Source organism: Sciurus vulgaris, assembly GCF_902686455.1.
Source record: "Sciurus vulgaris genome assembly, chromosome: 9".
NCBI classification, from domain to species: Eukaryota; Metazoa; Chordata; class Mammalia; order Rodentia; family Sciuridae; genus Sciurus; species Sciurus vulgaris.
In genome coordinates, this window is record NC_136469.1 from 17278109 (window position 1) to 17290883 (window position 12775).

General features: G+C 40.2%; 1 protein-coding gene across 4 annotated transcripts; it reads right to left on the reverse strand.

Moving 5' to 3' along the window:
* Window positions 1-227: 227 nt before the first annotated feature.
* Window positions 228-12417, reverse strand: PCDH18 (protocadherin 18). Of its 4 annotated transcripts, XM_079153805.1 has the most exons (5): window positions 12119-12414; window positions 9461-11863; window positions 8616-8704; window positions 8362-8525; window positions 228-2180 (listed from the first exon to the last, which is right to left on the reverse strand). In XM_079153805.1, exons 1-5 carry the CDS (start codon window positions 12161-12163, stop codon window positions 1519-1521), a joined length of 3363 nt encoding a protein of 1120 aa, XP_079009931.1. In that variant the 5' UTR covers window positions 12164-12414; the 3' UTR covers window positions 228-1518. The 4 variants fall into 4 exon arrangements, with proteins under 4 accessions (XP_079009931.1, XP_079009929.1, XP_079009930.1 ...); XM_079153803.1 differs by having other exon boundaries at window positions 9461-12414; XM_079153804.1 differs by having other exon boundaries at window positions 8616-8701; window positions 9461-12413.
* Between the last annotated feature and the right edge of the window lie 358 nt (window positions 12418-12775).

A 12775-nucleotide genomic window follows, 5' to 3' on the forward strand; every position in this document is an offset into this window, starting at 1 on the left:
CCAAATACATTTATTTAAACTAGTTGAAATGTGATCCACAATTTCATTCCCAAGACAGATGTCAAATTCATTTCCACTGTTGTTCTTGTTTGCCAAGCCAATTGGATGTCTCCTCTCTATTATTTGAGAGCCAGCACTGGGTCACCTTCTCAGGAGGGTAAGGGGCATATAAACCTTTCCAACACATATATAGGAACAGGACTCTGACTTATGGACAGCTCCTTAGCTTTACTTTAATTTTCCTTTTATTTTCACTGACAGTAAAATTTTCTGGAGAGTACAATCAAGATAGTGTACGAATAGAAATAACATTAATAGAAGCTTGATCATAAATGATAATAGTCATAATAAGGATCTCTCTTACCAAGGCATTCCACACAGAGAGATAACAGCACAATAAATAAAGAACTTCTCATTTGTCACACAACAAATAGAACAAAATTGCAATAAGAAAAATGTGATTTTTATAAATGTTCATATACTAAAAATATAACAAAATATGAAGTCATGCACTGAAGACAAAAGCTAAAAGTGAATAGTTATAGCAAACAAAAACATTGCAAAGGATAAAAATGTTCAAGTATTGTGAGAGGAGAAGGAAAGATGAAATAGGATGGTTTCAAAATAGATCAATTATATTTACTACACTGTGAGGGACACGGGCATAACTTTGTCCATTAATACTTGGCACTGTTAGAATGCATACTGCTATCCATTTAAAGGACAAATTCCATTTCCTCTGATGGCATCTCATATTACAAGTATGGAATGAAATCCACTGTTTGCCTTAATTATAAATTCACTACAATACTCTTAAGACCAGGCCAGTGTGATGTCCTGCATGGGCCTGAGGGTTAGAAAAAAATTGACTTTATTCCTGTTTACATCATGATCCAAAAAATTCATTTCAAATAGTCGTCTCATAAATATTCTTCAGATGCTTTCTAGTCCTCAAATAAAATTTTACTTCTTTCTTCAGTTTTGCTGTGAGAGTTGAACTGTAGGAGTTACCAGAGAGCAGTGAAAATAATAATAAAATAGCTTACCAACGCTTAATTTTTTAAAGCGTTGAAAAAAAAAAAAAAAGATGGAAAGCTTAATGGAACTAAGAATTACGCAATGCATTAGTGGGGTTGTTCCTAGGACATAATAATTCCACCCCAGCTTAACTAATCTAAGCAGTACCTTTACACTTTGTGGTTGAGTAGTATATCAGATTGAAACAGTGGCTAATTTCTACATGATTAGGAAAGACATGTTTGTCATGGGAGTAAAAAAATAAAATTTGTTTGTTAAATTACACATAAATATAAGGTACAAATGTATTTTTAAAATACAGATTAAAATAATCACACTTGCATTGTGTACATACGAAAATACAGTATTTAATATTCAATATACACAGACACATTTATGATAAATGCAACTATTTGGCAACGCCAGTTCTTTCAGGGCTTTTCCTGTCCCCTATTTTCCATATATATATATGGAAAGAAAAAAATGCTTGGCCAAAATCTCCTAGCTCTGGCGCACGTCTTGGAGCAGTTTGTTAATCTCGGCCACCAGCTCGCTGGCATCCATGAGTTCGTGCTTGCCGTCATTCAGGTGGTTGAGCACATTGTCAAAATCATCCTCTTCGTAATTTTCAGGGATCTCCTCCATGGCCGGCAGCCACTTGGACGAAGGCTGCACGCTGGAGTGAGCTCCCAGCTGGGGCCCCGCGTTGTTGGCGGGATTCTGGAAGTGGGTGCTGGCGGCCCAGGCGGCCACCCCCGCGGGGTAACCCACGGATTTGGCTGGCGCGGGTCCCTTCCGGCGCTCCAGCGAGTTGGAGCGATCCAGCTCGCCGCACTCGGCGTAGGTGTCCAGGGACGGGGGCAGGAGGCGCTGGAACACGCTGCTCATTTCCGAGAGCAGGGAGGACGTGCTGGTGTCCCCAGTGTCCTTGTCGTTTGGGGAGTCCTTCCCGAAGGTGGAGAAGCTCTTCTTCTCGCCGGCCTCTGCGGCCTGGGGGTCGTCCTCCAGGCTCTGGGGATGCTGCTGCTGCGGCTGCGAGGGGAACTCCTCCCCAGGGATGAACATGTTGCTCCTGTAGTCCGACGAAGGCGAGGGCAGCGGCGGCATCCAGCACTGGTCCGAGTGGCCCAGGACTCTGCACTCTTCCGTGCACAGCCTCATCGCTGCACTCGAGGAAAAGCATGGAGAGTTGGTTACTAGAGGGAGCATGCCTCCAAATGGTGGGAAAACGCTTTTTTTTTTTTTTTTTTTTTTTTTTTTTTTAATTTAGATACAATGAAAGAGGTTTAAACTACCTGCTCTGAGACACATTAGCTGGACCACAGTTAGGGTTTTAATTTGAATACAATTTTTATAGACCTCCGTAAGTCATAACAGCTGGTATATATATATATATATTTTTTTTTTCTCCCTTATTAAATGAGGAAATGGGGGTTATCACTCATACTTCTCAGGAATATTCTCTACTTAAATAATGAGCAATGAATGGATAATTTATACATGAAAATGACTGGAAAACATCTAAGATGTTTCCATGTTTTAGTTCATGGAAATACAAGCTGGACATGATTTTAAAGAGTCAGCTTTAAGGTCTGGGATGGTGGCTCAGTGGTATAGCGCTTGCCTGGCATGTGTGAGGCACTAAGGTCGATCCTCAGCACCACATAAAAATAAGTAAATAAAATAAAGGTATTGTGTCCATCTACAAATAAAAATTTTTTTTTTTTTAAAGTCAACTTTGAAGGTGAAATCCTTAACTTTAGAATACTACCAGATGATCCTTCACTGATAACTTTCTTGATATTGAGGTTTATCTGACCTGCTTTAGCTTGAACAGAATCACTGAAAATATAATTGGCTATCAGGTAATTATCCTTGTTAGCCTCTCTCAAAGGTTTTATAATTTATTTATTGACTTATTACTTGAGATAGTAGTGAAAATTATCCTTAACTATTGTCATCTGCAGTTACCCTGTTATGAATTTTTTTTAAAACTTCAAAATATACTAATAGTCAAATGCATGGAAATGTCACCAAAGTCAAAGAATATGAAAACTCCATTACTCGGTTCTTGTAGACACCCTGATGCCCTCTGGGAATATGAGTGGTCACACTCAGTGTAAACAATAGACATGAGGGCTGGGGAGATAGCTCAGTCGGTAAAGTGCTTGCCTTGCAAACACAAGGCCCTGGGTTCGATACCCAGCACGGCAAAAAAAAAAAAAAAAAAAAAAAAAAAAAAAAAATTATACTCCAGAAACCATCCATTTGTTTCAGAAGTGAGGTCTTTTCAGAATCATGATTTCATGTTAGAGCAGAATTTTGGACAATGCTGAGATCCCTTAAATTTGAAAGAAAATTGGATTGATATTAGCCATATCAGTATATTCAGAGCTATGTTTATAGATCTAGCTACTTCAGAAAGGTTTCTTCCTTCCAACTTCCCTGCTCAAAAGGGATGGCTTTTGAGGAAGGCCAGTCCCCGTGGCAGGGACAGAAGTCATCCACTGTGCTGGCTGTGGTCTCCCCACCACCCGGTGAATTATCTGCACAGAATATACATTCACTATGTGCTTTCTGATGAAAAGTAAAGAAAGCAAGTTTGAGTTTCAGGAAAAGAAAAATAATGGTCTTCATCTAAAGATGAGGAAATCACTCTTCTTCATCCCTGGAACCTTCAAGATAATTCTGTTCCTAAACGCCCCCTGGACCTCAATTATTCATGGAAAAGGGGAAAACTGGAGAAACAAAAATGAGAACAAGTGTTGTGAGGGAAATAGCTGGGAGGCTAAGAAGGCTGGAAATACAACAGATGTACGTTGCAGTGTGGGGAACTGCAGAGAAGTGCGAATACAAACAGCACGGGCCGGGGACATGCGTGGATCAGCATTATGTCACTTTGTATTTAGACCCATTAAATTCAAATAAGCAAGGGTGACTGAAGAATCACAGCAGACTTAGGTACCTTGATTTCCTCAGACTTAGATACCTTGATTACTACTTGCAAATATGTACCAAAGGATGATTTGATGTGGTCAGCAGCAAAGCGAGTTGAAAGTAACTGGAAACCTTATATAGCAATGGGGTTTTCTCATCAGTGAAATGACTCGCATAGAGGTAATGCTTTTTTTTCTCCTTAATTCCTTGGGTTTCTGAAAATGGAAATGGAACCTGTACACACTGTCTGATTCACATCCTGTCAAAAGGAAGGAGACCAGACCTGCTGACATCTCTTCATTTGTTTTCCTGGCCTTTAACTCTGTGGTTTTAGGCTTGGGAAGGACTCCTTTGATTGCTTGATTGGTTTTGTTTGGTTTTAAAGTTTAATGATGGAGTGTGTGTGTGTGTGTGTGTGGGGGGGGGGTTACATAAGCTTCTAAGAATCCTGAACATGATCAAGTTTCCTAGAGATCTGAACACAATCAATGAACGTGTAACCAGCAATAAAACACAAAAACAGAACAAAACAAAACCTGGGTGATTAACACAATCTTACAGTTCACACTCAAAAATTATTTTGATCATAGGAATTCTCTTTAAACAGTGAATGCTATTTATAACTCCACCACAATAAATAAATGGACCTTTAATTATAAATAAATAAATCAACTCTTTAAAATGAAAATTAATATGAAAAGTGAAGAAGAATGACTAAAGATAGCAAAGATAATAAGAGAAAGAGAGAGAGGAAAAGAAAGAGAGAATAAGGAGGAAGAGGAGGAGAAGGGATGGAGAAGAGAGTGTTTCTTGAAATTTCATTGATATTTTCCATCTTTTCCCTGGAGACTCAACTGTTGGAAAAGATTTTCAGTGTAGACATAATTCAGCTACAAAGGTCCCATCCCACATTCCAGGGATCAGAATTCACTGGCAAGTATCTAATTGTTCTGTTACTCCTTGAAAGCTGGCCAAATGGTAAAGTTTCCTTGGGGGATGGGGGCAGGGTGGAAAAAGAGGTTCTTCTTTACCATCACATGACTACGGATTTGTCACTGCACCCTATTGTAAAGGTGGGAAGGAAAGCACAAAAACAAAACATGCCAAGCTTCTATCAAGCCATTAGTGCTTGGGTGATCAATCATTTATCTACTAAGAACCCACAACACATGAAGAGCATCCTGCCCTCAAAAGGCTTAAGATCTAGTTTTGAGTCAAGGGTAGCAAATGAGGTCATAAAAGCCTGAAGTGTCAAACTAGAAGATGCTGAAGACATGCCAAGAAAGGAGAAAAGGAAGAAGTGAAAGCGGATGTCGTTAGGAACAAGCAGCCTGAAAAAAGCAGAGTGGACTCAGTGAAGAAAGAGCATCAAAAGAAAGAAAATCATCATCCTGGCACAGCAAAATACATAGGGAAAAGGGAGATTTTGTAGACATATGCTTAGTATTATAGTTCAAAGTTGAATGAATAAGAAAGAAAATAGTTGACAAACATGAGCCAACACACAAAAATGCTCAGAGTGCAGTGTATTTGTGTGGGAACTAAAAGAATGAGTGACCAGGAATGACCCTCCCTTTTGGCAAGCAATGCAGCATAACATAATCTATATTTGTTCACAGGCTAATGCAGAAGAACAGTTGGAATAAGATACTTAAATCCTAAAAATATACATGCTTTAGAGAAAACGGTCCTGAACTCTGCTAATGACATTCAGATGTGGACTTACATTTTTCTCTTCTTAGACTATTTCCCAGGAATTCACATTTACACTGGACAAATTCTATACCTCAATGTGCCTCTGGAGGTTGGTTAGGATGAATAATAATCGGAATAATCAAAATGGTTCACGTAATTAAGGGGAACCATCTATAGGTACTCAATTTGCACATTGCCATCTATGCTGGCCAAATGTGAATATGCTCCCCAGGTGGACCTTGAGTGACTTCCTGGAGCTCTGTGCCTCCAGAAGAGCTAACACCATACACCATACCGAGACAGGTTGCTAGTGAGGTGAAAATGTATCTTTTATAATATGATCTACTATAAAACAACGTCATGCACTAACCAAAGGATTCTGATTATATTCCTGGATTGTGTGATTGTATAACTATGGAATGTTTTTTTTAAAGGTTTGTCTACAAGTTAGTGGAATGATTCATGGTGACTCCTCATTTTGAAAACAAATGTGACATGGATGGAGCTCAAAGTCACTCACTAAACAAGACACACTGTTTTTCTAGAGTCCTTGCCTATTTATTGTCCAATGTTTTAATCCTTAACATTTATCATTATTATTCACTTGGTACATAACTCTTCTACCATGAATATATAGAGGTGGTAGAGTTGAAAACAGAGGAAACAATAAAAGAGGAGTCTTCACCTCTTCATGAAATTAAAAAAAGAAAAAGAAAAAAGTACATATATGGGTTGGACATGTAGCTAAGTGGAGGACCATGTGCTTAGCTCTGGACCATGTGCGTGAGGCTCTGGATTCAATCCCTGGCACCAAAAATTAAAAAAAAAAAAAAAAAAAAAAAAAAAATTATAAAAAATGGAAAATAAAAAATAGACTTATGATTAGTCATTAGAATTACATGCTTTTAGAATTTAAAAAGCATAATTTTGTCCCAAAAATGACAAGATTATCTATCTAGGGGCAGTTTCTTCTTCACTGTACTCTGATGAAAAACTTAAATTTTAATGAACAACTTCATACAAATTTTACTATTTCAATATTGATACAATATTGATATTATGCACATTGTGTATTTTTTTGAGATAATATTACTTATGTTTTTCAAGGGTGGGGTTCTGTGAGAATTATATATCATAAGTCATGGAAACTCAGTCAGCTCCTTCATTATCCAAGTAAGAATAATAAAACTGATTGTTTTTGAGTAAGGTGTCTAAGGTCATATCTAGTCAGAGATTTCTCTCTCAAATTGGTCTATGGAGTCTGTTAATTTTTTAAAAACACGGATAACTGGGCACACATAGGCCTTCCTTTCTGTATATTCATCCTGATAGTAATGCCTCCTCCTTCCCATTGCTAAACAACATAAATAAGCGACATTTAGCAGTAACAGGGAGGCTAGTAAGTCCTTAGGATATAAAAACAAATAGTTTATTAAGAGAGAAAGAACTGTTACTCTATATATGTGCTAGGGTAGTGTTTAAGAGGGTGGAGATTGGTTCAAATCTCCCATCTACCTTGTATAAAATGTCTGATATAGGATCCATTTTCTAACCTTTATGAGGTTTGGTTTTCAAATTTAAAAAAAAAAAAAAAAAAAAAAAAGGTACGAACATCCTGTAGCCACCACCACGACAAATAATGCCGGTGTCAATGCAGGAAATGCCCGTTAAGAACTCCAGTAAGCCTGGAGTGCTGAGCCTAGGCCCAGAGTCATCCCTGGGGCATAGCTGATAACCATTCCTGCTGCCTCTGCTGCTCTGGAATCCTGCCACCATGACTTCTACAACTTATAAAAGCTGTGTTTATTTTCTGTACTTCCTGATTTATCTGTGTTTGGAAAATATGTTAGGCAGAACCAAGATGAGCCATGGAATGCTGTTCTACCATTCTTTCATCTGTCAAATGGCAGTCATTTGCTCAACCTTCAAAGAAGTTAGGGATATAGCTGAAAGAAACCTCCTATGGTCCTGCAAATCAATTTAACATTGTAGCCTTTAGGAATAGAATTGCTACAATGATGTAGTCAGCATTTACTCGGTTGTTTCAGTTTCTCTGGTACAATTACAGAGAAGGGAAACTGAGGAAAATCTCAGGTTCAAAACCTAACAGGATCTCCCCCACCTAGCTGTGCGCTCTGGATCCCTGTTCTCAGACATCACAGTACAGACATAAAATGAAAGGTAGCAAGAAATTCTACGCTCACCACCTACAAAATGCATTCTTTCTCTTATTTTTAGTGCTTAAAGTGTACCCTTTCTGGTGTATTTTAGTCTCTGATTTTGTGAGTTGGTTCCCATCACAGGAAATGCATCTTTCAAATTATAGTCCAGTTCACCACTAGGCACCAAAACAGACTGAATAAAAACAACCACCCAGTAATTTTATAAAGAATTGCTCAAGAGTGTCCTAAGGCTCACTGGATAGAGTAGAAAGAGGAGGGAAGTGGCCTGGTTTTCTATTCTTCCCTCCCACCCCTTCTTTCTTGTTTTATTAAGCTCGCACGTTCACTGCTTCTCTCCCAACTGCTCACTATGAATTTTAAGAAGATAATTTAAAAGTGTGTCAATTCTGTTCATTGCTGGTAGTATGCAGATACAGATACTTCATGCAAAGGACAAATAAAGAAGAAATAGAAGCACTGGAGAAATATTCATTTTACTGGTATTAGAGTAGACCTAGAAATAAAGAGTTATCTGTCATTACTCTCTTACCTGCTGGAATTCTTCCATCTGTGAGAAACAGGTCACTGAATCCCTCACCCAGCAGTCTGTCTATTGGAGAGTCTCGCCCCAAATCATAATCACTGTCTCCTGCTTCACTGTCACCCCGGCCACTGTCTTTCAAGCTAAATTTGTCCATGTCTTGAAGGGCATATCTAGAAACATCAATCACAGAAAATATGGTTTTTACTCTTCAGCATTTATGTTATCTGAGACATAACAGGTAACACAGGGATAATGCATACCTATAACTCCTGGAGTATTTGTTTCCTCGAAAACTTGGCCTTGGCTGATATTGCCCTTGGTGAAGCATGGAAAGAAGCTGGGAGACCTGCTGGAAACCAAATACACAGAACTGATTCCTGGAAAAACCTCCAAGTACTCACAGGCTTTAAGCAAAGAAAAACAGTTCCTGTTATTTTATACAAAGTCATGTAACATGTTATCTCCATTTTAAGATTTGCATATGCTGGATTGTGGCAGGCTGTGCAGCTAGTCACCAAATATAACTGAAATACATCCCAGGGAGATTTGGATGACCTAATAGTACAACTGACTTTTTAGAAAGACTGCCTTTTAAATAACTGATTGATTTCCTTGCTCTGTGGTCAGTTGCAAAGATATCTAGAAAATGCTGTAAAATGTATTGTAAAAACATCTAGTTAAAATAATATCCAAAAATTTGCAAAGTTGGCTAAATGAAACATTCTCTGAGATGGGATGCTGGAGGCCTCAGTTTTTTATTTTTTCAGTAGAGACTGTAACAATGACAATAAACTAAGTCCCTTTAACTTTCGGCGGTGCTGCATCTTAACCTGGGAAGTGAGGGGTCTATAATTAGATAGTCCCTCATGTGCTTCATGCTTATTTTTCAATATCATACATATTATGTGCAAATAAATTATTTAAGAAAAACTGAAAGCAGTGTGCTAAGACGTGTGTATTTGCTACATGTACACATGTAGCTTGAATCCTGCTTAATTTGCATATTGTTACTTATTAATGAAGACATTTAAGAACTGATACATATACAACTTCTGAACAGTAACACCTGACACTGTCAGTGAATCTATGCAGTTTATGATCTTACCTCAACAGCAGGAGTGGCGTGAGTGAGTTCTAATGAGAAATTCTCCGGCACATGGTTCGATGAGATTGTCACCAAACTGTTGAGTGACTGGTGACTGTTGTGACTCTGGCGACTGCCCATCTGCCCTCTTTCTAAGGTAGGAGATGAAGATGGAGATGATCTGTGATGAGATCTGATGGGCAGAGTGCCATTGATGGTAGGCACCAATGTGATGTCCCCTTTGTGAATCTGCCTGGATGGTCTTTTTGGGTGGTGCTGGTAAGTTGATTCTGCTACTCTGCAGTTGTAGGATCTAGTGTCTTTCTTTTCTCGGTTACACCTAGTTGCAAATAGCACCATAATAACCAACAGTACTGCACAAATTGCTCCTAAGGAAATAATTATAATCATGGAGACATCCAGGGATGCCTGACTGACTGAAGTCATTGCTGTACTCGTCACTGATTCTGCATATTCAAAGATCATGCACTTCAGAAGGACTTTGGTATGCAGCTGAGGATTGCCTTTGTCCTGGATGATGACTGAGAGCTCCCATTCTGTGTAGGGAACAGATTCCATGCTCACATTGGTATGGATGTCACATGATCGTGGATCAATTACAAAGATACCCTCCTCATTACCTGCTACTATGGAGCAGCTGAGTTCAGCATTCACACCAGAGTCCCTGTCAATCGCCCTTATTCTTGTGACATGAAAGCCACTTTCAGCTCCTTTGGGGATGGAGATCTCTGCAGTATTATTGTGAAGTGCAGGCCCTATAACTACAGGAACATTGTCATTTTCATCGATGATGGTGAGCACAACTGTGGTATTGCTTACGAGTTGCTTCGGACTCCCTCCATCTCTTGCTTCCACCACAAAAGTGATCTGACTCACTTCTTCATGATCAAAGATTCTGAGGGCATAGATGGCGCCATTCGATGGGTCAATGGTTACATACGTAGTGATGGAACTTCCCAGGATAAAGCTCTCCAAAATGGTATACGTCACTTGCCCATTTTCTCCAAGATCAGGATCTGTGGCTGTAACAGTCGTGATAAATGCCCCTGGCGAGTTATTCTCTGAGATTACAAATTCATATCGGCTTCTCTGGAAGCGTGGCGGATTGTCATTGATATCATTGATTTGAACAGTAAAATGTTTGACTGTAGAGAGACTAGGTGTCCCCTTATCCTCGGCTATAACAGTCAAACTATATTCAGATCTCTTTTCTCTATCCAGTGTGGCATTGGTCAAGATTAAATAATTGTTTTCATAAGTCTTTTGAAGTTTAAAATGACCATGTCCATGAAGCTTACAGACTACTTCTCCATTCAACCCAGAATCTTTGTCTTGAACCCTGACCAAAGCAACAAATGTTTCAATAGGATCTCCTTCAAAAATATAAGATATTTCTTCTTTGCCAGGTGACATGAGGTTTAGGTTAATTTCAGGTTTATTGTCATTAACATCTACGACCTTAATGATAATTTTGCAATGAGCTGGGATTGAATTTGGACCCAAATCTTGAGCTTGAACATCGATCTCATAGGATTTGGTGATTTCATAATCCACTTGCTTGAAAAGAGTCAAATGTCCTCTTTCTGAATCAATTTTGAAAGTCTCTATAATTTTGGGAGACACATGACTGCTGAAAGAATATACGATCTTCCCATTAGCGCCCTCATCTGGATCAGTGGCATTCAGATCCAGGAGCAAAGTGCCCACGGGGGAGTTTTCCAAGAGTTGTATTACATAAGACTGCTGCTCAAAGGCAGGGCTGTTGTCATTGGAGTCTGAAATGCTTATTTTCAGTATGGAGGAACCAGACCTCTGAGGCACTCCCATGTCTGAGGCAGTGAGCTGGAGCTCGTAGCTGGACTTCAGCTCCCGATCCAACTCTCTGACCACTATGAGTTCTGCATACTTGGCTCCATCGGTCCTGGTCCGAACCTCAATGTTAAAAAAATCATTGGCTGAGAGGGAGTAGGTGTGGAGGGCATTTTCCCCGACATCTGGATCAAATGCACTGTCCAGGGGAATGCGAGTCCCAACTGCGGCGCTCTCAGATATCTCAATAGGTATGAGAGATCTCGAAAACTGGGGAGAATTGTCATTAATATCCAGCACTTCAACTTCAATATGGAAGAGCTGCAGATGCTCTGTGGGTAGAGTGATCACATCAAACTCTATGGAACAGTTCAAGTTTTTCTGGCATAGTTGCTCACGGTCGATTGTAGCTCCTATGCTGATTTCCCCGGTATTCTCATTTACTACCAGGAGAGGAGAATTCCCCCTTTGCATGGCTCGAAAACGAACAGCAGAAGGATTAGGGAGCTTCAATAAAACATCAGCCACATCCTCTGATAGTCTTGCAATTACCGATCCAACCCTCTGTTCCTCATAAATCCTGTATTTCAAATTCTTGCCCAGTACACCGCGGTTGAGAGACATGATCAGGAGTGCAAAAGCAAATGTAAAGTGCATTTTAGTATTCATTTGGTGCATTGGTCAGTTTCTGAGATTTCCCTCACAGAGCAAGTTAAAACGGCAAAGCAATCCCCTCAACTTCCTTTGGCAACTTAAAGCTAAGCGACATTTGGTACTTGAAACTTGAAAGCGTCTCTTAATAACCCCGCACAGCAATTAATAGCTCGCAAACTTTTGTTTTATACACACCGTGTCACGACTTCCAGATTTCGGCAGGGAGTCCAGTGCTTGCATTCGCTCGGCCGTTTGTCCTCTCTCTCCAGGCAGAAGAGTGTCACCTCGGCGTCGCGGTCCCCCTTGTGGAGTCGGAATCCATCTATTGCAGGGTGCCCGCGCAGTCTGCAGTGTCTCTTCCCTGAGCGGTTCTTTCTCCCTTTCTCTGCTCGGCTGCAGACTAAACACCCGTGATTGCTGACTCCAGTCGAAAATCTGTACAACTTCACTTCAACTCAGACAAAGCTCTTGCCCGGCGTGTGTTGAATCGTTTCCAGCCAATCAGCGAGCTTCCAAATCAAAAGCCGATGGAGTCACCAAAGCGAGGGAGGGCGCGAGCCGAGGGTGGGAGCGGGGCAGGGATGGAGGAGCCCGGGAGGAGGAAGGCGGGGCCGGGGCGCGCGGGAGAGGGGACCCGGCGAGGGGCTGGGAGGTGGGCGCCCTTCCTGAGCTCTTCCCTCCCTTCCTTCCTCCCTCCCTCCTTTCAATCTAATGCATTCACTTTCTCCGAGCGTGCCACGACAAAGGGGAGACAAATTACAGAAGAAAAACTTTAAATCAACTTCTGGTCGCCTTTATTTAGATGGCACTTTAGATTGTTCTTGTTTTCTTAATTGCCCTTTCTTCTGCCAC

Excerpts from the sequence above, each read along its gene's own strand:
- PCDH18 (XM_079153803.1), bottom strand. The coding sequence starts at position 11,947 with ATGCACCAAATGAATACTAAAATGCACTTTACATTTGCTTTTGCACTC. Across the intron at positions 8,705-9,460 it reads ACGCCACTCCTGCTGTTGAG|CAGGTCTCCCAGCTTCTTTC; the intron begins GTAAGATCATAA and ends TTTGGTTTCCAG. Across the intron at positions 8,526-8,615 it reads AAATACTCCAGGAGTTATAG|ATATGCCCTTCAAGACATGG; the intron begins GTATGCATTATC and ends TGATGTTTCTAG.